This window comes from Punica granatum, chromosome 7 (assembly GCF_007655135.1).
Source record: "Punica granatum isolate Tunisia-2019 chromosome 7, ASM765513v2, whole genome shotgun sequence".
Classification (NCBI taxonomy): domain Eukaryota; kingdom Viridiplantae; phylum Streptophyta; class Magnoliopsida; order Myrtales; family Lythraceae; genus Punica; species Punica granatum.
This window is the reverse complement of record NC_045133.1, coordinates 15,902,926-15,927,261: the sequence shown is the minus strand read 5'-3', so window position 1 is coordinate 15,927,261 and position 24,336 is coordinate 15,902,926. Positions and strand designations below refer to the sequence as shown.

General features: G+C 39.0%; 2 protein-coding genes across 2 annotated transcripts; one reads left to right on the top strand and one right to left on the bottom strand.

Moving 5' to 3' along the window:
- Nucleotides 1–14,151: 14,151 nt before the first annotated feature.
- LOC116214427 (putative receptor like protein 25) lies at nt 14,152–14,883 on the bottom strand. Its single transcript, XM_031549834.1, has one exon. The coding sequence runs from the start codon at nt 14,881–14,883 to the stop codon at nt 14,152–14,154; it is 732 nt and encodes a 243-aa protein (XP_031405694.1).
- Nucleotides 14,884–21,432: 6,549 nt separating this feature from the next.
- LOC116215675 (F-box protein CPR1-like) lies at nt 21,433–23,792 on the top strand. Its single transcript, XM_031551482.1, has 2 exons — nt 21,433–21,721; nt 22,148–23,792. Exons 1-2 carry the CDS (start codon nt 21,481–21,483, stop codon nt 22,888–22,890), a joined length of 984 nt encoding a protein of 327 aa, XP_031407342.1. The 5' UTR covers nt 21,433–21,480; the 3' UTR covers nt 22,891–23,792.
- The last annotated feature ends 544 nt before the right edge of the window (nt 23,793–24,336 follow it).

The following is a 24,336-nucleotide window of genomic DNA, read 5'->3' as shown; positions in this document are numbered from 1 at the left end:
TCGTCCTCATCTTTTAACCTTTGTGATGGAATACTGAATGAGGATGGCGAAGGGAATATATATTATCTATTACTTCTATAAAAGAAACATTGACAGCTGAGATAATACATATACAGTCAATTCCCATTATTCCACGAGGTCGTCGTTTTCAGAGAAGAAACGGTGGGTTCTGTACACGCACTACACTTCAGAGTCATTTGAATCAAATTAGCGTTCTTCCCGGCAAGAAGCAATTGACACCTGAGGAATTTCTCTTTTCCTTTTTCGACTTTTTGGCTATGGAAGAATGTTCAACGCCTATCTTTTCTGACGGGTTATAAGAAGACTTTAATGGACACTTTTTTGGTTTACGTTGTCTCTATGGATGTTTGACTATTCTACATTAAATATTGCCATTCACAACATATACATTTGTTACCTTGTTATCTTTGTACACTTCAAAAAATTGATTAGCGAATTTCTTCGCGTCCATAAAAAATTATATTTGGTTTTAGAATTAAGTAAAGTTAAGTTTTGATTTTAATTGGGTTGTAATGATTGTATTGTTGAATTATGAGAAAAAGTGTGAAAAAGTAATGAATAGTTGAGAAAATGTAATGATTGTATTGTTGAATTATAGAAAAAGTAATAGATAGTTGAAAGAATTTAATATTAAAAATTAAATTGAATGGTTAAAAAATTGAAGAAAAAGAAAAATGTAATAATTGTGTGGTTGATTTTTATTGTATAGTGAGTAGAGTTAAAGTTAGAGTTAAAATTTTAAAAACGTGATTGTAAAACCAAGCGGAGCACTTAGTTTCAGTCTGATGGAACTCCTTTAGTATTGCACGTTCATACGAACTGCTGCAGTGTAAACTTGCTGTATAAATTATTAGTTTCCTTTCCTCAGGCCGTATAACTCTGAGAGGAATGTAGGGCATTGCTATGGTCTGGGTCTGATAAATTGTCTGGAAATGCTAAGGTAAAATGAGAGGTTGTGTGTCTCCCAAAACATGAGAGGGATTGGGTGTTAATTTAGGAAGTAGGAACAAGGTGGGAGGGTTGAAGCGTGTTTGGTTGCTGGTAACCAAAGAATGATCTCTTTGGGTAGCTTGGGTGCAAGCTCATTTGATAACGGGGAGATGCTTTTGGTCGTTAAAGATTACGGGAGATTGCTTGTGGAGTTGGAAGATTTTTTTTTTCAGCGTGAACCCTGGTATCTGTAAGCCCAATTGAGCCATGATTAAGCAAATCATGTCGTGTTGGGCTAATAAAGAATAAAACTCTTCGAGCGTAGATTTTTTACATTCACAAGTACTCGAACCTGAGACCTTATTTAAGTAGAATAAGCGCTAAACCGCATGAACTAGCCCATGTTGATGAGTTAGAGGAAGATTTTGAAACTTCGAGCAATTGCAAGCCCGTCATTGTGAATAGCTTAGAAAATGATACTGGCTAACACCTCTTCCTGGTATGACTCATTGCTCCCGGTAGGTCCGCTTATAGATTTTTGCACTAATGGTATGTTGTGTCTCCCTACCATCTCAAAGCAGGCCGCAGTTTTTCAGTGCCTAGAGGGGGATCATGGCGATTGCCAAGAAGCTCGGACCCTCGTGCTGTTGGAATCTGATTAATGGCTTCTCACCTGACTTTTGCTACAAAAGATCCAATCATTTGGAAAGCTTGTACATCAGGCAACTTAAGAGCTTTCAGTGCGTGGGAGCAGATACGGCATAAAGGGACTAAGTGCAATGGAACAAAGCCATTTGGTTCTCTGAAAGCATACCTAGAGTTTCTTTTATTAGTTGGCTCGCATGGCAGGACAAACTTGCTACAAAGGAGAAATTCTCGAAGTGGCAGATCTTGCAGAGCTCGGATTGTGAATACTGTGTATTGATAATCCATTTAGCTTATACGGATCTGAGTTTATATCCATTTAAAAATTCAAACTGATAGGATACAAGGTTGAAATCTCTTATAACTCATTTTATTCCTCAACACTGTGAACAGGTAGAAGAAAGTAGGAGTCATCAGTTTTTCACTTGCTCGTTCTCAAGAGGAGTTTGGCTAAGTGTTTTAAACAGAGTTGGTATCAACAGAAAGCCGAGGGACTAGGATTCTGAAGCTGTATGTCTCCTTGCTTTAAGAGGAAGAAGTCTAGATGTTGTCATTTTGAAATTACTTTGGTCTATCTATGTGAATATTATATACAGAGATAGGAATTTGAGAGTTTTTTTGAAGGATTTAACTTCCCCGGGGCTCCTTAGAGAGTGTTTACGGAGGTCAATCATAGTATATCACGTAATGGATTGTCGCAGATGAAATAATAAAAGAAACTTGTTGAATAGAAAGAATTTTATTATTTAACAATAAACCTATTATTTTGAAAATAATAAGATAAGCAAGGACGAGATGGGCTTGGCCAGATGTCCTCCGTTTCTTAATGAAATTTTTTTCTTTTTTTTTAGATTTTAAAACTTTCAATGTAATTATTTTCTGTTATAAAAGCATCAACAAAATCTTCCAAAAATTTTTAAAAAAAATTCCAAAATTAATAATATCTTCTGAAATTTAAAAAATATTCCAGAATTAATTAATTTCAGTTATAAAATTATCAACAAAATATTTCGAAATTATTTACCCAAAAATCTTTTGGAAATAAAATCTTATGGAATTTTCAAAGAAGTCAAATTATATAATTAATTATGCTCTGTTTCTTGAATAGAATATTATGGAGCGTTTTTGAAATTTAGAAGATTTTATTATCTCTATAATACTTGACCTCTAATTACATAAATATTAGTATTTATATATATATATAAAAGATATGTTTATATATTATAAATGTCTTTATATATATTTCTTATGGTAATACATAGTCTTGCGATTATCTCTCATATAAGAATTGTTATTGTTGTTATTCATTTCCTATTCCTAATCACATCTGAAAGAAATTTCCTATTTCTAATTGATATATTACGATCTCTTAGGAGGATCATTCTTATACCTTTGATATCTCAAATTCCGGTAAGATTATTATTATTATTATTATTATTATTATTCCCACTATGTTTGGTCTCAACTTCATTATTTACATTATATTATATAAAGATAAAGATGAGCAGCAGCTTTGACAAACAATTGACAAGTGGCAGTTGTTTTATCCAATCCATGAAGTCGGCATGGGACAATTCAGGAGGCTGTGGTTGGACAAGTCAGTAAAAGGGGGCGAATTTCCTCACTTTTCTTTCTTCGAGGTTGAAGTCCGGGATAGGGCAGATGAGAAGCAACAGAGCCGATCGAAAGAAGCTGGAGTCCACACGGGATAACTCAGATAAGAAATAGTTCTTCCTCCATTATGTTCTTCCTCCTTTAGGATGCACGGAAAATCAATGTGAATATTTAACCTCAATAACGCATTGTACAATAAATTAATTCCTAGCTAACTAACGACTCGAAGACTATAGATGAATTATTAATGAGTAATATAGGACAACGAAAGAATATAATATATAAATTTGTGATGATCGATGAATTGCAGTAGAGTCAGTCAATCCCATTCTTTCTTGAGCAAACGCTCTTCAATTTTCTTTTCCTTTCTTGACTTTTTTGGCCACGGAAGTCCGTTCAATTATAGACTAAGGCAACGGTCTAATTACAAGTGATATTAATCAACCCCAGTCTCCTTGAGCAAACGCTCTTCAATTTTCTTTTAATTTTTTTGACTTTTTCGGCTACGGAAGTCTGTTCAATTATAGACTAAGGCAACTGTCTAATTACAAGTGATATCATACAGTGAACGCCCAAATTATCATCAAAGTGACGAAGTATAATTACAAAAAGATAAGTGCCTATTTTAAAATAAGTAAAAGTATTTGAGAAGTAATAATTTGAATTTGTTGAATTTAAAATTTAACGCTTAAAATAGAGAATAAAAATAAATAATTTTCATGAACACCTATCAACTTATTAGAGAAAATCACGTTTCTAGCATTAGAAATTAGATAAACCATGTTTTTGAAAGAATTCATGTAACACTGCTTCTACTTAAAACTCAACAAAAAAAGTACTTATTCAACCATCATTGCACTCCCAAACGAAGCTCTCTAAATTGCTATAACGAATAGAATCATGTGTCGTGACATAAACAGTTTTGTTTAACATATGGGATATTTTTCCTACTCTGTAAATTTGGACAGATTATAGTTGCGCGAGTTGCCTGTAGCCATCAATCATTCTGCTGACCCGGAGCGTGGTGTCTGAGCTCGTTCCTTTTTTATCCAAATCAATGCTTCCACGAGTTTTGTTCACACCAATCAATTTATAGGTTAAGTATTATGACGTAGTAAGTGCTCTGGACTTTATGAGGATGGATCGTTTTAGGTTTAAGTACGAAATTTTTAGGACGCAATTCCAATAAAGAGGGGAGATCTTAAAATCCTGAATTTTATGTCGTATACGTTTATGAATTTGATCCTGAATTTTTGTATTGGGCTTGTTGTAGGCGATAACATGGATTTTTTCTTCGAGCTGTATCATTTTGATCTGGAAAGTTGTTGCCAGACCAACAAATGCGGGAACAGAGGCAGGGCAGGAGTTTGTGGGGACGGGGAGGTCCAGATACTCTGAACAACTTATTGATTGTTGATGGAACTCGTAGGACAATGAGGCTCCAGTCCTGGCTCAAAATTTTCGAGTTATGAAATCTGCATGTATAACGTGAGTCTGGCTGACACACTGAACCTGTAATCTACAGTTTGTTAGTTTGGCTCCAGAAATTTATCTTTCCCATGCACAGAGGGGATTGGTGAGAAGTGAATTCTGCCATGTCTAAAAAGCTCAGATAGACTCGGATCAGATTGCTTTGATTGGAATCAGACTCTTCAGTATATTGTTAACAAAAGGGACATTACATATTGCGACTAAGACTCGACTGAGAGCACACATTATTTTTTTCGATCCCGTAGACACCTCATTTTGGCCCGGGAGCCTGTGCGTAGAGACTGTATCACGATGAGAGCACGAGACCGACAATATTTGCGTATTTTCTAAACATGACAATGGTCTCGGAATATTTTTTGGATATATGATCGTTAAAGTAAGAATTTCGAAAATAATCAAGAAATTACGATCGACGCTTTTTGAGGACTCGATATCGATTCTTGTGGAGAGTCAACCTCTCTTGGTGCAAATTGAATTCTTTGTGGAGCCGATTATTTTTAGGATTTTCCGATTTTGAAATTCCGTTTGAAAACGCTTGAACGAATGTCGAGAAATCGAATTTTGCTTGAAAGAAGCCTGTACGAATAAATGAAATAATAAAATAATAAAATAAAAATGTATGTGTGACGCAGCGTACAACGCGAGTAACCGTCACAGACCTGTTGATTCGCGCACGAATACCAGAACTACGACCTTCTATACCTGTTGATTCTATGAATACCAGGAAATAGGCATCAAACTTAAATCAATTCGAGATTGGACAAAGCACGAAAGCTCTGAATTTTATTGACAATCCAAAAGACGACTCCCTCAGCCCTAGGACTTACACTAAACATAAATAGGGTTTAAGAAAACCTAAATTGCATAAAAAGAACTAAACTTTTCTAAAATTGCAAAAACACCCTAATTAACATAAATTGCCTGTTTGAGGCCCTAAACGATGAAATTTGCCTTAAATATAAAAAAATCACAGCAGAGCGGTGAATTTTGCTCCGGATGCCATTTCCTTCAAAATAGGGTCGTTACAACCTAATTTTCTTCAAGTACCAACTTGCCAGGTCTTCTGCCGCATCATTCTCTCCTGGATTGAGAGAATTCGCCCTCGAATCGTCATCGTCTAAGCTATCACCTGTGTAAGGAATCAGGTGCTTGACATTAAACACATCGGCAGTACGAATGCGGCTGGGAAGTCTAAGCCGATAGGCGTTCGAATTAATCTTCTCAACGACCTCCACAGGACCAATCTTTCTAACAGCGAGCTTGTGGTAGTCACTAGCAAAAAATCGATCCTTCGTAAGGATAGCCCAAACAAAATCGCCAACTTCAAACTCCACGTGCATTTTCCTTCGGTCAGTAACAGCCTTGTATTTCATGGCCGCATTCTTCAAATTATTCTGCACAACTTCATGAATCTCTTGCAGCCTGTGAACGAAGTCAGCCGCCTTACCATGAACCCTGGTTTTATCCAGCACAGGTAACAGATCAAGGGGACCCCGGGGAGTAACAGAATATACCACTTAGAAGGGATTGAAACCAGTGCTGCGCTTAACAGCGTGGTTGTGCGCAAACTCCGCCGGACTTAACTTCTGATCCCAGCTCTTCACGTGCTCCCCTACTAAACCTCTCAACAGATTGCCCAATGACCTGTTAACCACTTCTGTGTTGTCCATCTGTCTACGGGTGATACGCCGTACTGAAGTTCAACTGGGTGTTTACCATCTTTCAAAGGCTCCGCCAGAAATGACTCAAGAAGCGGGTGTCCCTATCGGACACAATAGAGACTGGCAGACCATGTAGATGGTATACCTCCCAAAAATACAACTGAGCAACTCGCACAGCATCAGTGGTCTTCTTGCACGGAATAAAGTGTGCCATCTTGGAGAACCTATCGACGACCACATATATAGAATCATTTCCCCTTTGGGTACGGGGCAAGCCGAGGACAAAATCCATACTGATATCCACCCATGGCTACGAGGGAATTTGCAGGGGCATGTACAACCCCATGTTAGTTGCTGTACCCTTGGACACTTGACAAACCTTACAGCGCTGCACGTACTTCTCCACTTCTTTACGAATTGTAGGCCAGAAATACGATGACTGGACCAGCTGCAAGGTCCTGTCTCTCCTCACATGACCCTCGCAATGTAGTTGCTGAATAATGTGGGCTCGCAAACTACAATAAGGAATACATAGTTGATTTCCCCTGAAAAAAAAACCATTATGCAACACGTATTATGTTCTTTCTCTAGCCCGAACTTTAGCTAGCGTCACAGAAAAATAGGGGTCGACTTCAAGCAACTCAGCAAAAGAACTAAAACCAGGTACCTCAACCGTCATCCTGCTCAGAATGCTACGCCTCTGACTGAGAGCATCTACAACGCGATTAGTGACTCCGCTCTTGTGCTTTACCACGAAAGTAAAACGCTCCAGGTAAGCCACCCATGATGCATAACGAGCTGACACCTTATCTTGGCTATGGAGGTGCTTCAGGGCCTCGTGGTTGGTATACAAAATGAACTCCTTGTGAAAAAGGTAATGTCGCCAATGCTTCACCGCCTGCACTACAACATAGAATTCCACATCGTAGGTGCTGTATCTCACCTTCGCCCCCGTCAGCTTCTCGCTGAAGAAAGCAATTGGCCTTCTGTTTTGGCTCAAGACTGCTCCAATCCCCACCTTCGATGCATCATAATACAACTCAAAGGGCTGCTGAAAATTAGGCAGGACAAGAATCGGGGCAGTCGTCAAACGCTCCTTAATCTTCTAGAATGCCGTTTCTGTCCCCTTAGTCCACTCGAATTTGCCTCCCCTCATGCAGTTAGTTAAGGAAGCCATAATACTGCTGAAATGAGGAATAAACCGCCTGTAGAAGGAGGCTAACCCATGGAAGCTCTTGACTTCAGTAATGCTCGTTGGTCTAGGCCACTGCCTGATTGCCTCGACCTTGGATGAGTCAACCCTCAAACCATCAGCAGCAACAACATAACCAAGAAAAAGAACTTCTGAACTCATAAAAACACATTTCTTCAATGCCACATATAGTTTCTCGCGTCGAAGGACAGAGAGGACTTCTCGCAAGTGGGCCAGGTGTTGCTCGGGGTCGGCGCTGTAGATCAAGATATCATCAAAATACACAACCACACACTGACTAATTAAAAGGCCACAGAATCTGGTTCATCACTCTCATGAACGTACTCGGCGCATTCGACAGCCCAAATGGTATTACCAGCCATTCATATAATCCCTCCCTAGTCTTGAATGTGATCTTCCATTCATCTCCAACACGAATCTGAATCTGGTGATAGCCGCTTTTCAAGTCCAACTTCGTAAAAATCCTGGCACTACTCAGCTGGTCAAGTAGATCATCCAAGCGAGGAATGAGAAAACGATACCTGACCGTTATCTTATTGATGGCTCGACTGTCTACACACATACGCCATGATCCATCCTTTTTAGGCACTAGAAGTGCCGGGACAGCACACGGGCTCATACTTTCCCGAATAAACCCTTTCGATATCAGCTCCTCCACTTGTCTCCTTAACTCTTCATGTTCAGCCGGGCTCATCCTGTATTGTGGTCTGTTTGGAAGGGCCGCACCAGGCTGTAGGTCGATAAGGTGCTGGATGTCCCGCAAGGGTGGTAGACCATTTGGCAACTCTTCAGGAAAGACATCCTGAAATTCTTTCAAGATCGATAAGGACTCACAAGACGTAAGACCCTCCTCCACAACCTCCCTGCCTACGAGAGCAAACATAAACTCTGCATCATGCAACTCCTCCTGAAATCGGGCAAGGGACAGCAAGTTGGTTGCGGTAACCGGATTCGCAGGTTCGGGCTCGATAGTGTCCCGACCTCTGTTCGGTACCAGTACAATCTTTAATCCCTTATGCGTGAAGCTGTATTTATTGATCCGTCCATCATGGCTCACGCTCCTATCAAACTGCCAGGGCCTTCCCAACAACAAGTGACACACGTCCATCATGACAACATCACACCACACAAAGTCCCTATACCGAGGGCCAATAGAGAAGGCAACTAGCGCGCGCTTCAACACATTCACTTCACCTCCTTTCTTCAGCCATGCCAGCTTATACGGTTTGGGATGTGACTCACTTCGCAGGCTCAACTTCTACACGACCTCAGCAGATACGATGTTCTCGCAGCTACCCGAGTCTATCATGAAACGACAGACTTTATTCCCGATGGTGCAGGTGGATTGGAAGATGTTGTTACGCAGCCAGTCTTTGTCCGCAGCTCTCGGGGTCATACAAGACCTCCTTACCACCAGATTGGGCACTCCATCTCCAGTCACAATTTCTTCCTCCTCGTCAAACTCGACCTCTCCATCGCCTCCAACTACATAAACTGCGTCATTAGACAATTCCTCTTCAATAAACGTCGCCCTTTTTCCCCTTTTCTGCACTCAGATTGCCGATGCCCGGGCTCTCCACACTTGAAGCACTTCGCCCCGCTACTGCTCGGCCCAATGTTGGCAAGCCTCATCGGACGTCCAGGAACAGCACTGCGACCGCCAGCTCGGACGGCCCCACCGGTTCCTACAACGGCAACACCTCCACCGAATACCCCACTGGCCGCTCGCTTCTGTTGTCTTTCAATAATTAGGCCATTTGATGGGTGGAAGACACGTTAACAGTGTCGAACAAATTAACCGTGTCCTGTAACTGCACTCTCAGCCCGCCAATATATCTCGCCACCAACTGATCCTCGGTTTCCCGAAGCTTGTTACGAGCAACCAATTGGTAGAACTCGTTGTGTAATCATCCACCGACCTACTGCCCTGCCTCAAGTTCTGCAGGCGTTGGTACATGATCCTCTGAAAATTATAGGGCAGAAAGGTAGCCCTCATCTTTTTTTTCATCTTTTCCCACGACGTGATCTTCGGTTTGGCTATCCTACTAATGGTAAGCTTCACTTGCTGCCACCATGCCGACACCCTACCACGCAACCGAGTCGCCACAAGCTATACCCACTTGGTCTCAAGTACCCCCTTGAACTCCAAAACCTCTTCTATCGTTGCTAGCCAATCTAGAAACTCTTCTGGCTGCAAACCCCTTTGGAATTCAGGAATATCGGTCCGAATGCCCGTCTCCCATTGCTGCCTGTATTCCTCGATTAGGCCTCTTTGCTGTCTTCGTGGAATATCAGCAAAACAATTCTCCATTTCCAACTCTGCTTCAATTTCCTCTCGATCAAGGTCAAAATTCGGATTGGGGTTTCTCCGATTCTGATTCTCCATAAGTGCAGCCATTTGCTGTGTTAGCTGCTCCACCATACGATCTAGCATCTGATCCCTCTGTTGATCCCTCTGATCCAGCTGATCCAGCATCTGCTCTAGATGTCGCAGATTTTCACGGTCATGAACATCTTCCACACGATCCCTCTTCCTGGGCGGCATCGTTGATTTAAGAACGAACGCAGCTCTGATACCAACTGACGCAGTGTACAACGCGAGTAACCGTCACAGACCCGTTGATTCGTGCACGAATACCAGAACTACGACCTTCTATACCTGTTGATTCTACGAATATCAGGAAATAGGCATCAAACTTGAATCGATCCGAGATTGGACAAAGCACGGAAGCTCTGAATTTTATTGATAATCCAAAAGACGACTCCCTCAGCCCTAGGGCTTACACAAAACTTAAATAGGGTTTAAGAAAACCTAAATTGCATAAAAAGAACTAAACTTTCCTAAAATTGTAAAAACACCCTAATTAACATAAATTGCCTCTTTGAGGCCCTAAATTAATATCACGGCGAAGCGGTGAGTTTTGCTCCGGATGTCATTTCCTTCAAAATAGGGTCATCAGAACCTAATTTTCTCCAAGTACCGACTTGCAAGGTCTTCCGCCGCATCAATGTGGCAAGGGTGTCGGCCCCAAATGGCCAACTTGGCCAACATCCCATGCACGTCTCTCTCATCTCTTCTTTCTTCTCCTTCTTCTTTCTCTTTCTTCTACAGCTCTCCCTGCTACCAAAACTTCCGACTGCCCCCCTATCATCCTTCCTCTATCCTCTGCATCCCATATACCCCGCCCACCCTGCTAATCCTCTTCCTCATGCCTCCCTTCACCATCACCAGTTTCTTCTTCTCCATTGCTGCTTTTTCTTCATTAGCTTCCCACCCAATCGCAACCCCCCCACCGCCGAGGTTCTCTCTCTCGCGGTCAAGAGCAACGGTAGCAAGCAACTCCATCATCATGCTCATCCCCTACAAAATCCATTTTTCACGCCACCCATCCAATCTTTCTTTTCCTTCCTTCTATTGTTTCTTTTCCTTCTCTCCTCTTCTGCTCTCTCTCTCTCTCTTAGTCACTCTCTCTCTGGACAGAGGACCATCTGCTGCTTCTTCCTTCCTCCATAGTCACCAACTCCCTCCATTTTTCTTCCTCTCATTCCATCCTCATCTCTCTCTTTCCCTTTTCTTTCTCACCGTGACCATCACCATCACCAACACCATCCCTAACTCCCTCTTCTCCTCTGCCATCACCGTCACCTTCACCATCACCTTCCATCCTTCCTCCTTACCACACATACAGCCACACACACATACACCAGCTCCATTACCTCTCGGCCTCCCTCATCTCACAACCATCCTTACCTTCTCTCTTTTCTTTGTTCCTTCCTGATCGCCACCAAGACCAGCTACCATCACCATCTTCATCCTCTGGCCATCACCTCAACCTCCTGCCATCCCCTTCCCTCTTCTTCAGTGAAAAAATTAGATTTGTTTTTCTTGAAAAGAAAATATAATTCATATAAATCTATAAATATTATCTAATCTATTTTTTTAAATAGATATATGAAAAAAAAATATAATTCATATATACTTTTTCTTATTATATATACTAAAGTTATCCTCATAACCATCTATTAACATATTGTATATTATGTATAAATATATACTAATATGTATACTTATTTTTATTGTTATCAGAACTAGACTGGACCGGCTAGTTTGATCGATCGGATCGGGAAACGGCACAATGATCGGTCCAGTTCCACTTTCAGTTCAAACCGACCAATTTTATGGGTTAACGGTTGAACAAGTATATAAACAAAATTAGTTGACAATTGGTGATTTTGAACCTCTGCCCTCACACTCTATATGCACAACTATAGCCAACACACTAACCAACTAGGCAACATATGTTTGCTGTCTTATTTCTTCATCAATTAGCTTTGGTCCCTAGATATTATGCATTTTTTAATGAAATATATTTTGCATTTAATTATCATTAATATTACTTTAAATAATAAGATATTATGATTAATTAAATCTGCGGTCCGACTAATTGAATCCCTGATTAAACCCACAAACCCATGAGGCCATACCCTATCCGGTTCGACATCCGGTCTGATTCTAATAACACTATTTTATTTTGATGTTAATATATAAAATATTAATTTTTATTTAAAAAATTCAAGATTATTAAATAATATCTATAAATATAATAAAACATTCTCAATTTTTTCAAATACATTATGCTATATAGATCATAAAAATTAAAGAAATCAAAAAATTGAATTTCCTGATGATATATCTTTAAAAAATATTTTTATTAAAAATAATTTCAAAAATAAAAAATTCAAAAATTTAGAAAATTCCATATGTAACTAAAAAATATTATCTAATTCACTTTTAATAAATAAAAATCTATAAAACAATTCATATATACTTTTTCTTATTATGTATACTAAAAGTTATCTACATAACCATATATTAATGTATCTACGTTGTATATGAATATATAATAATATATACTGATTATATTGATTTTGATGTTAATATTTATGTGATCAAATATTATTTTTTGTTTTAAAAATTCAAGATTATTAAATAATATATATATTATAAATTAAAAAAATCAAGAATTTGTATTTTATGATGAGATATCTCTTAAAAAAAATTTATAAAAAAATTCCAAAATTTTAAAAATTTTAAAAACCTAGAAAGTTCCATTAGAAAATTCATATTGCATTCACTTGAGATCACTTATCCAAAGATTTTATGGTATTTTTGATTTTATTAAAGGAAATATTATTTTATAAGATTTTGTTGTTAATTTTATGATCAAAGATAATTTAAAATTTTTAAAGTTCAAAAAATAGAGAAAAATTTATTGAGAAGCGAAACGTTTTAAGGTCATTTGACCGAGTCCACCTCGTACATTACTTTTATATATATATATATATAGATACCATTTCAGGGGGTAAAAGTGCCCTTAGCATATAGGGGCAAAAAACTAGCTAAAAGGTTATTAATTTAAGGGTAATAAATTATGGGGCCTTTGGCTAGGGTTTTAGTGGCCTTGCCGTTGGGCCGGCCTCTTAATTCCTCATTAAGGAATTTTATGTGCAGTTTGGGCAAAAAGCATCTTAGTTAATTCTTGAAGGTACTTATTTGGGCACTCGTATTTTCTGTAATTATTTTTTCTGGTGGCCATCTCATTCCATTTGTCCTGGACTTCCTTGGGAGTGGTGACTGATCAGATTCTTATGGGAAACGGTTGAAGCTTGCTGTGATATATTTTCAGAACATTTTTACACAATCCAACTCTATGGCAAAGGTGTCTGCATCTTTTTAATCCCAGCCTATCATGATAGGAGATCTCCACATTCAATGGGAATTCATATATATCAGGCCATGCTCATGTCTTCAGCCTGAAAACTGTGTCCAGTTTTGAGCAATCCATCTACAACTTTGTGTTGCCTTGTGTAGTTGTTTCCCGTGGGCAACCAACGGATATTATACCAGTGCTAACATCGTATGTCCTCTTGCCTTTAACAGATGGATGCAGGAACAGAGGCAGGGCAGGAGCTTGTGGTGACACTAAGTCCCCGTACTCAGAACAGCTTATCTTTGTTGATTGAATTCATGCAAAAATGTGGCTCCTGTCCCTTGTTCCATTAAAAAGTAACATATTGATCGGCAAACAGGCATCATTTCGTTCAGGGAGACCAATTACGAGTTCATAGAGATATTAAAAATGCATGATATTAGTGTGACTGACACACCAAACCTGTAATCTTTGGTGTCGATTCCTAAGCTATTTGGTAGAGTTGCAATCTCTGACCTCGATTCATTTTTAGTGGCGAGAAAGCACAGTATTGGCTATAAACTCAACAGAGATGCATTATATAGTTTTGATCTCATTCAGACACTTCAATTTATTATGGAGAACGAAACACATGATTGCCGTCTTTCCACTTAAAGCCGACACAAAGAAAGAAAAAGCATGCTTCTGGAATAAAGTTGTTGAGGTTTCCACTTTGTTGATGAACTGCCATTCCCCTCTGTCGATAAAAGCCTTTGTACCAAATTCCACCTGCTCTTGCATCTCATTGGCCTCTTGTGCTCCTCCTGATTAATTTATATATTTGGCAAGGAAAAAAACATTTAGAGTTAGAAAAAGTACTTTTATGTTATTGAACCGTGTATTTATGCAACTCTGCCACGAATAAGTACCATGCTTGATTCCTCGGAGCTGTGTTTCTCTTTTTCTTGTTTGTCATTCTGTGTATATTCTTCTCAATCATTCTCACCAACCATCTCGTTCTCCCAGTGTCCAGCATGATGTACCCTGCTGAAATCCCGAGTGCAAGTCCACATCCATAGCCCATTAGCACTGCCCTCCATTCAATCCAATGCACTGCTGCTTCTTCAGGGAAAGTTAATTTCGATGGTGACTGCTCCACAGTGTCAGTCCCACATGCATTTGGCAATGGATGACCACAAAGGCCGGGATTCCCATCAAAGGAGTGCTCGAATGTATCGATTTGCGAGCCCTGAGGAATCAGTCCCATGAGCAGGTTATTTGAGAGATTCAAAGTGGTGAGTGACGTAAGATCCGCCAATCGTCGAGGAATCTCCCCACTGAGTTCGTTCAAGGATAGGTCCAACCACTCAAGATTAGTTAGATTCCCAATGGATGAAGGGATGTCGCCGGTCAGATTGTTGTGAGAAAGGTTCAGCCCCTTTAGTGCCCTTAGATCTCCTATTGATTCTGGAATCTCTCCTTCGAAGAAGTTCCTTGAGAAGTCGATGGCTGTAAATACAGTCAGAATCTTCGCCAGCTCAATCTCTAACCCTTTCATGACTATCACAATGGAATCTTGATAGTAATACGACCCACCAGCACCAAACTCCACATCCATTTATTGTAAACCGCTTCTCTATTTATTCTTCATGGCTTTAAATTTGGCAAAGTACTTTGCTGGCAGTCAACCAGTAAAGCTGTTGCCGGAGAGGTCTAAGATGCGCAACTTAGGGAAGGGATGACTAGTGCGCCTGAAATAATTCACCGGACCAAGGAATTTGTTCGATCTCAGATCAAGTACTTGCAACTTCAGAAGAGTGTCCAATCAAAAAGGGAAGCTGCCCTGCAACTCATTTTCACTGAGATCTAAAACCTCCAAATTCTGGCAATGTGCCAAAGATCGCGGCAATGTACCTCCTAGTCGATTTTGACTGAAGCGTATTGTCATCAAGGAGACTCCTGGGGAAAACATATCTGGTATCTCACCAACGAACTTATTCGCTCGGAGATCCAATACTAATAGAGAGAAATTAAGATTTATGAAACACCGAGGAATGGAGCCTGTCAAGCGGTTGTTGGACAGGTTGATCATCTCTAGCTTAGTGGCATTGCACAGCTGATAAGGAATGTCTCCGCTGAATTTATTGTTTGAAATGAAATAACCCCAAATACTGGATGGTGGAATGGGTAGTGGTCCTTCAAAATTGTTATTGGCTAAGTCAATGAGAAGAGCACTTGAATTAAGAGAGAAATTTGTTGGCAATGGTCCAGCAAAATCGTTGTTGGAGAGGCACAAGTATGAAATTTGCGGAGGAAGGGAAATTTCAATGGCTCCATGAAACAAGTTTGACCTCATATCTAGATACCGTAACCTGTGGGTAGCATTTAACCAGTGCGGAAAAGTGTCATATATTCCATTGCGACTAACAATTAAATCCTCTAAGCTCGTACAATGTGCTAGAGATCGTGGCAGTGGACCTTGTAATAGATTGTAGCTCAAATCCAACCAATTGATGCTGCTTAAATTTCCCAAACATCCTGGAATGGTACCGTTGAGACTGTCATCTGAGAGGGATAGAGTATATAGTGAAGTCATTTTGCAGATTGAAGATGAGATCTCTCCAGTGAAATTGTTATTCGAGGCATCTAGTCCCGAGAGGAGGGTTAAGTTTTCCAAGCATATCGGAATGCTTCCATTGAGTTTATTATTTAAGAGTCTTAAAGTACTCATCGATTTCACTTGGCAGATTGATGATGGGATCTGTCATGTGATACTGTTAAAAGAGAGATCCAAGTCTGCCAATGTGTCCCTCCACACTCTCCAAAAAAATTCAGGAATCCTTCCTTCAATCTTGTTTCTAGAGAGTTGCAATGTGTCCAGCTCAGCTGAAGAAGTCAAGAAATACGGGAATTTGGTCAAGTTGCAACTTGGCAGCATCAAAGCTTTTAGCCTCGGGAAGGTACAGTTCCCCTTGCTTTGCAACGATATGGTGAGGAAGTTCTCTCCAAGGGAAAGGTACTGGAGATTTTTGACCCTCGCAAACATTTCAAAGTTCACGGTGCCACTGAGCTGGTTTAATCCAAGGAGCAACTCAGCGAGGCGGTCAAGGTCCCCAAGTGTCTGTGGAATGGGACCATTAAATCTGGCGCCATAGAGGTTCAAAATCTTCATGGATGTCAGGTTCCCCATCGAAGCGGGGATTGACCCGTGGAACTTAGTATTATATGATACATCTAATGAGACAAGCGGACTGGTCCAGTTTGAGTCAACCCCGAGTCCACACTTTATAATTTCCACCATTCATTCAAATATTGATCTCTGATTATGTTGGTGGAAAAATGTTTGCTAGCTAGACTCATGTAGACACTATATAATCTCAATCAATTAATTCAGATATTGATTAAAATAGTCGTACTGAATTATTCCACTAAGGCAAATGTACAAGACTACCACTAAGGCAGGCAAGCAGGCAAAAGCAAAATAATTTGGGAGGTGTCCATATCGTTTCCTCCTTTCACCGAAAGATCGATTAGCACTAAGACTGAGCAATGCCTTCTACCCACTTTGACAAACTCACTAGCTCAAAAAAGCATATCAACTACCTAGCTCGTTCAATTTCCTTCCTGCACTTTTAACAGATTCACGTATCATCTTCAGAGACCAACGTAAATCACACGATGGCTAGATAACCTTTGCCGCAATTGACTGGAATAGCTCAGTTGTGATTGTAACAGCATACGTATCATAACTCGGTAAGAGCAAACAGAGAAATATTCCTTTACTCACTTCTGCACCGAGTATATAACTGAGTTGCTAAGTTTGCAGATGTTTTGGAACTGCATATGTATACACGATGAAATCTTAATCACTTGTGAAATTTACCCTGGGGACATCTTAAGGTAATCATCCAACTTTATCGGGAGAGAAGCAGAGGATCATCCGGCACCTCTGCTGTAGAAGCGCGAGTTTCACCAAAAAGTGTTTCACTAATCAATAACGAGACAATTTATGGCTTCTTGGGAAAAGATCCATCTGCCCATCTTTTATGGTTGATGAGAGAAACGGCATGCTAGTTCATCTTCCGTCTTTGATGGAAATCCTGCACTCACTAAGATTCACTTCGTGAGATGGACAAATATGCAAGAAGCTGCATAGCCCTCTTATCTGGTCATGAATTTGACCGATTAATTAACTAATTCCGCGATCCAGTTGGGTTAATTAGTTTATTCATTTGACGCGATTATGTTATGCTACAGCAGTTCGGCCTCCGGGAAATCCACCCTGCAGGGATATATCAAGGCCTTACGAACTCAAAACAGTTATGAAATTGATTTCAGGTTTGTATTTCAGGTATACAAGTTATGCACATACAGAAGAAAAAAATCAGTCACCCTTACACAAATATGAACTATCATCTACATATACTGCAGATTCTACGTCGGCCTCAGGTTGGCCTCGATGTTTCCCTTGGAAGCATCTGATATAAGTGATGAAAAAGTGGGTACTTTCTCATCACAAGCTTTTCTCAATGTCTTTGGTGTATGCCTCACGAGATTACCGCTAAGACAAAAGAATTCGCTCTGCGCATCGATGGGCAAAGTGTTCTTAGTTTAATGATAATTGCATTGGTTCTTTCTCTGCAAGTAACACAAAGACGAGAACTTTTTTCTCATCTTCATGATAAGTCATCCAAAGCGTCCCGATTTATTTTATTCCCTGTCTTCTTTTTGACTGCAAAAGCCTAAGAATGGTGGATTTTCCTTTCATCTTTATTTAAATCTCCAATCGGCTGTTACCTGAATTTTGCTATCTGAAACATTTACAGCTACTAGCAGGACACGCAAACATTCCTAAATACAAATAATAGCAATCGCTACGACCTAAAAATAAAATATTCTAATATTTGTTTTTCATCAGTAAGATTTGTTGTGTCCTTAACTTCCTTTTCCCTTAACTCTGATCAAAATCAACCATGAGCCTTACTTATCCTAATAATAATTAAAGAGAAAGAAAAATCTTGACATCTAATACTCTACTCATGCAAGTATCTATCTATCTATATATATATATATACACACATGTATATCAAAGCAATGCACGAGGTGGGCTTGACCAGATGACTTCAGAACGCTCCATTTTTTAATGAATTTTCTCAATTTTTTGAATTTTTAAAAGTTTAAATTATCTCAGAAAGTAAGTTCATTTATCACTAAATGTGAATTGTTTATTTATTTTATTATTTTTGTTTCACTTTTGACTCTCGAAGGAATTTTTCTTTTAAATTTTTAATTATAATTTCTGCTTAGATTTGTGTACTATCCCATGCAACGCACGGGCTCCACGACTAGTGAAATTTATAGCAATAAAAGCTAACACGTACTTTAAAGAGCACTAGAGAAAACAGTGTAGTGCTGGTAATAATGCTTTCAATTTTTTCTTTTCCTTCAATTTCTTTTATTATGGATTAAATTTCAATTTAGAATCACCAAATTCAGGCAATATATTGTAGCAATTGCAATTGTACATAGGATCTTCTTAAATTTTCATATCACAAGTTGAATGAATATGGAACTCTAATCAAAATGTAATCATGAGCAACACTCAGATTATGAATATTGAAAACATAGCAAATGTTGTAATTTTAGTAAAACAAACTTATAGACGAAAATAGGTCAATAACACTGAAAATGGCTCGCGAAAATTTATTAAATGATGGTAATAGGATTGAAAATTTGGATATAACAGAAGGTGCGTGATTTTAACTAAAAAATATGATATATTAAAGCTAGGGGAAAATCCATTAAACAAGTAAAAATAAATATTTTGGACTATGCATGTAAATTTTTATATAAAAGGAATAGTAGAGAGAGAGGGGACCAAAGACAGAGTGATAAGGAGTGTTAATTTTTTAATCGAAATGACCCATCCAATTGTATTCATCTGGTTTTTTGTTGCCTATTGTTATTACATTAAATTCACAACCCCGGAACTTGAGTCAAACATTGGCAAGAAGGGTTTATGAAATAAGTTCTCAACAATCACGCCACGATTCGAGTACAGAAAATGATCTTTTCAAACTTCGGAATGAAGAGGTTATGTATCTTGGTCGATAATTGTAATTCCCGGGGCTAACATGCATGAGGTCATGAGTGGCACGAGAATGAGTTGATCGGATGAGTTTGATCATATGAGGTGGCCCATCTCAAATAAACTGGTTAGTTGTAGGTTAATTCATTTGACTTTTAAGAAAAAATTGATAAAAAAGAAACATGTACTTTAGGTTGCATATTTAATCGGTAGGATAGATTTCATGTCATGAAAAATAAAAAAATACACATCGTTGAATTTATTGATGTATTTGCATAAATAATTGGTAGAATTTATTATTAGAAAATCACATAAAAAAGGAGGAAAACAAAAGACAAAAAGTGGATAGGTTTATCATGCATTTGGATCACTCCTATACGATCAGAATCATCCCTTCAATTCAAGTGTTGCTAGTTTCTTCCAATGTATTGTAGGGTTTGTTTCAAATTGTCCGTCAATTTTGAGGCTCTAACAATCTAATCCCTGTTGTTTTTCGCATTATCCCAGTCCCCCCTCCTTTGACTCTTTGAAATCCAACACAACACTTGATCCCTCTGAACGTTTTGATTTATCTATACTAGTCAATAGGTCTGAGCTATGCAAAGGCTACTGCCTTTAAGCGAGGAAATCCATTGCAGCTGTTTGTCCCAATCCCACTTAAAGCCTAATGCAGACCAACTCAACTAATAGAATTCTCCAAATTCCGCGAGTAAATCTACAAAGAAGAGGTTATCATGAGTGTAGAGAGTCTAAATCTCACATGAAAAATTTAAGAGAATTCAGTAGTTTATAAGAGATTGGGTACCACAACCTATCAGGTCGAGTTTTTTAGTAGGAGATGTTCTCAATCGCTTATATTCATAGTAGAAATTTTATATGATATCAGAGCGAATTAAGCTTCCATACGTAGATGTATGCTCATACCACGCCATGTACAATTTCAAGGTTGCAAAAAAGTTCAACTCATTTTAGTTAGGCTCGAGAGTGCTCCCGTCCAATTTTAAGGTAGCTAAAAGTACATCTCAAGTTAGGATCAAATGTGGAACTCGTGGTTCGTTCAGTTTGGAGATTGACGCAATTGCTTATATTCCTTGCTTCACGCACTGCAAAACTCAAATTCTTCAGCATCAAGTGCGACCCTCCACTTAACCATTTTGCTTTTGATGCTTAATCTATCGGGCACAAACAACACCACTACACGCCACCTTTGGTCCTCGTGACCTGAGACATCTCCAGGCACTAACAGTAGTGTACTTACTAGTCTCGTGAAGAGTCAGACAAACGAACTGATCACTTGCAGTAAAAAATAAAATAAAATAAAAAATAAATAAAAATAAAAATAAAAACTCAGAAGCTAAATTGTGTTTGATTTTAGAGTTGAGTTAAGTTTTGATTTTAATTGGTTTGTAATAATTGTGTTGTTAAATTATGAGAAAAAAGTGTGAAAAAGTAATGAATAGTTGAGAGAAAGTAATAATTGTATAATTGAATTGTAAAAAAAATAATAAATAGTTAAAAGAAAGTAATGATTGTGTTGTTGAATTGTAATAAAAGTTATGAATAGTTGAGAGAATTTAGTATTAAAAATTAAATTGAATTATTAAAAAAATTAAAGAAAAAGGGAAAAGTAATAATTGTGTTGTTGAATTGAAGATAAATAGAGTTAAATGAATAGTTAAAAAAATTTTAAAAACCAATCAGGCCCAAATGGACACATCAGCTTGAGGGTCATATGATCTTGGCCAATGCCAACATCCACTAACAAGAACAGATTTAACACTAGCTTCGCACCCCAGTTGACAGGAAACATCCGAACCCTCTATCACCATACTCTACTAGAGGCCCGACTCGGAGCCACGGGATTACCAAAAGTCGGGTAGCTCAGCGGTGTTGGCGGAGGCTTCTAGTTCTGCCTTTTAGCATGGAAAATGCAGATAAATTGGGACAACGGCAAAAAATCACAGGGATTAAATTGAAAGAGTCATAAAATTGGGGGGCAATTTGCAACAAACCCAACAATGGAGGGAATCAGCAAAAACAGAAAGCAAAGGCCGAAAGGGAAATAAATGAGAAGTCAAATTTCAACCCTTCTGTCAAAATCTCGCCTTTGGGGGGATCGACCGAGCAATGGAGAAGGTAGGAGAAGAGGGGATACTGATCGACATCCTCTCAAGATTGCCCGTCAAATCTCTTCTTCGATCCAAATGCGTCTGCAAGCAATGGCGTTCCCTCATCTCCGATCCCGAATTCGCCGAATTACAGCTCGGGAGATCGAAGGAGCATAACCCCAACGCCTGCCGCAGGGTCCTCTGGCTCAACAATCCCATCCGGTCGATAGACTGCGAAAGTTTAAGCTGCTCCAACGAAGGTGAGGCTACGATCATTCTTCTTGCTTGGTTTAATTTTTTACAGATGATATTTTTAATGTAAGGAAGAAAGAAATACTCTGTGTTATAAACCGTAGTGCGAGAAATGCGATATATCGATCTTATGGGCAATTGTTGTGGGGTTTTACAGACTAAATGGTTCGGCATAGTCTTTTGGGTCAGACTCTCCGGTTTCGTTTATGATAATTGGTATTAGATTCAAAGTGATTCTCCGCGAAGTGGTCGACTAGGAAAGCCATTTGTCGTTCATCCTTACTGGGGGGGAACGAATGTTATGAACTGAAACAAGTTGCAAGGTGTTGGCAGACTTTACAGACTAAATGGACTACTTTCACCTTATATAGGCTAGTCTTTTCGGTTGAGCTCAATGGTTTAATTCATTATTCTATACTTCTTTGTTTCAACAGGCACTACAGTTAGAGATATCAAGCATCCATCAATAGTTTCTAGCCTGGAATCGTTCATAGAGATCGTGGGTTCGTGTAATGGCCTGGTATGTTTGCTTGTTGATTTTAAAAGTTTCATCCTGTGGAATCCGACAACCGGTGCTTGTAATGAGCTGCCCAGCCCTAGCTCCGATATCTCGGGACGTGAATACTTCTATGGGTTCGGTTATGATTCCTCAACAAATCACTACAAGTTGTTCAAGGGTTCATCAGCCTGCTATGGTTTTCTATCGGATAATACTATTGTCGAGATATACTCCTGCAAGACTAATTCCTGGAGGAGGATGAAGTATGAATTCATTCCTTATGTTACCTCAAGAGGACTTTTTCTGAATGGATCTCTGCATTGGCTAGTAGGAAGAGATTGTAGTGATTTGGACAGTATGATCGTCTCATTCGATGTAGCGGACGAGACATTTGGGAGGCTGGTGTCCCCATTGTTGCTCGATCTGGATACAGTTCTTGAAGGTTTAATGATTTTAGAAGATTGTCTCTTTGTATATCAAGATAACTGGACTGGATTCAATAGTTTCACTTTTGAGGGTTGGATACTGAGAGACTATCCAGTAAAATCATCCTGGACCAAGTATTGCAGCTTTTTGATCGAGGAGTCCCCTGCTCAGCACTATTTATGGGACCCACTTTGGTTTCGGAAGGATGGGAAAGTTCTCTTTCATTTAGGGCATGTGGCTAACTATTTTTGATCCAGACAAAGGTACAAGGGATTGCCTTAAGATCGGCGAGTATTCCCTGCAATTTGATTACGAGGATTATGTTGAGAGTCTAATATCTCCTTTCGCAAACTGTCAAGTCAGGTGATCCAAGGAAGCCTATTAAAGGATTTAGTGGTTGGTCACGGCTTTGTTATTGCCTGCACGTCATCAACCAATGAGTATCACATATTTTGGTTATTCCATGCTTAATGCGTATGAATTCAAAGTTATCTGTGAACCAAACTATTGGGACTTCTAAAGCCCATCCTAGCATGGTCAATTTGTCACAAGAAGACAACATAATGACCTGTCAGCCCCGTGCTCTGCCCTAAACTTTGGAGGACCAACCCCGTTTTGCTGTACTGCCACCAGAGGGGCAGGGCTAGGGGCAAGGAAAAGCTCATGTTTTGCAAGATGAACAGTCTTCAAAGTTTGCTGCGGTTATAATGGGAAGTCCGAATCTTAAAAGATCAAGAGAGAAGGATAAGTTGGAGCAGCAGAACATGCTAAAATACGTATATCAGGTTAACTTGCTTTTATGTTCTATGATAATAAATGTCCTCTGCTGGTGAAATTAAATTCTGTTATTCTACTCTATTACTTTCTCGATTTTTGGTACTTTCTCGATTGTTGGGAGGAAGTACTCTGTTTCCAGTTGTAAAAAGACTAATTTTTTTATCAGGAGAAAATTGACTACAAAGTTAGTGTTATATTGCGCAATTTCATTGATGTAAAGAATTTGGTCTGTGTCAACGTGAATATATGGATTAAGCATTGTGCGGGTTAATTTTCTTCTGTTCATGCAAAACTGTCCATTGAAAATGACCGGTACATGGCAAGACGCGCCATTTTTAATGCAATGCTGATATTAGAGTCCTGTTTCTCCCTGGAAATGTCATGTTGGGTTGTCTCAGGGACCTAAATTAGCAATGCTTTACAATCTATCAGTTTCCTATGTATCTAATCTTACATTTCCCACTGTAATAACGAAATAGCCTAAAAAAATATGTTCCTCATGCTCTTGTGATAGTATTATTATCATAGAAGCATCTTTTTCAACTCATTCTTCCCTTCCTTTGCTTTCTCTTCCTTGACAGAGATAATTTTTCTTTTCTTCTGCCTATACCAAATGCTCATCTATATGCTTCATTTCTTATAATACGACCGACACCCAAAATTCATAATCTGTTTGACTTAAAGCCAATGCACATTGAAAATAATAACCGAAACTTTCTTGGCTTTGACATCCATGGTGCAGCATAATGGTGATTCTCCGATGAACATGCTAAGAACACGACTCTTGACGAAGACAACATTTATTTTCCCCCTACATGAAGAAAGAAAAAAACGCAGAGCATCTGTTCCTTGGGGAACTACTAAAACAGGGGATAGAGACGAAACAATGAAGATTAGATTATCTAAAACAAGAAGCAAGAA

Coding starts and splice junctions, on each gene's coding strand:
- LOC116214427 (XM_031549834.1), bottom strand. CDS start 14,883: ATGGATGTGGAGTTTGGTGCTGGTGGGTCGTATTACTATCAAGATTCC.
- LOC116215675 (XM_031551482.1), top strand. CDS start 21,481: ATGGAGAAGGTAGGAGAAGAGGGGATACTGATCGACATCCTCTCAAGA. Junction 21,722..22,147: donor TTTAAGCTGCTCCAACGAAG/GTGAGGCTACGA, acceptor TTGTTTCAACAG/GCACTACAGTTAGAGATATC.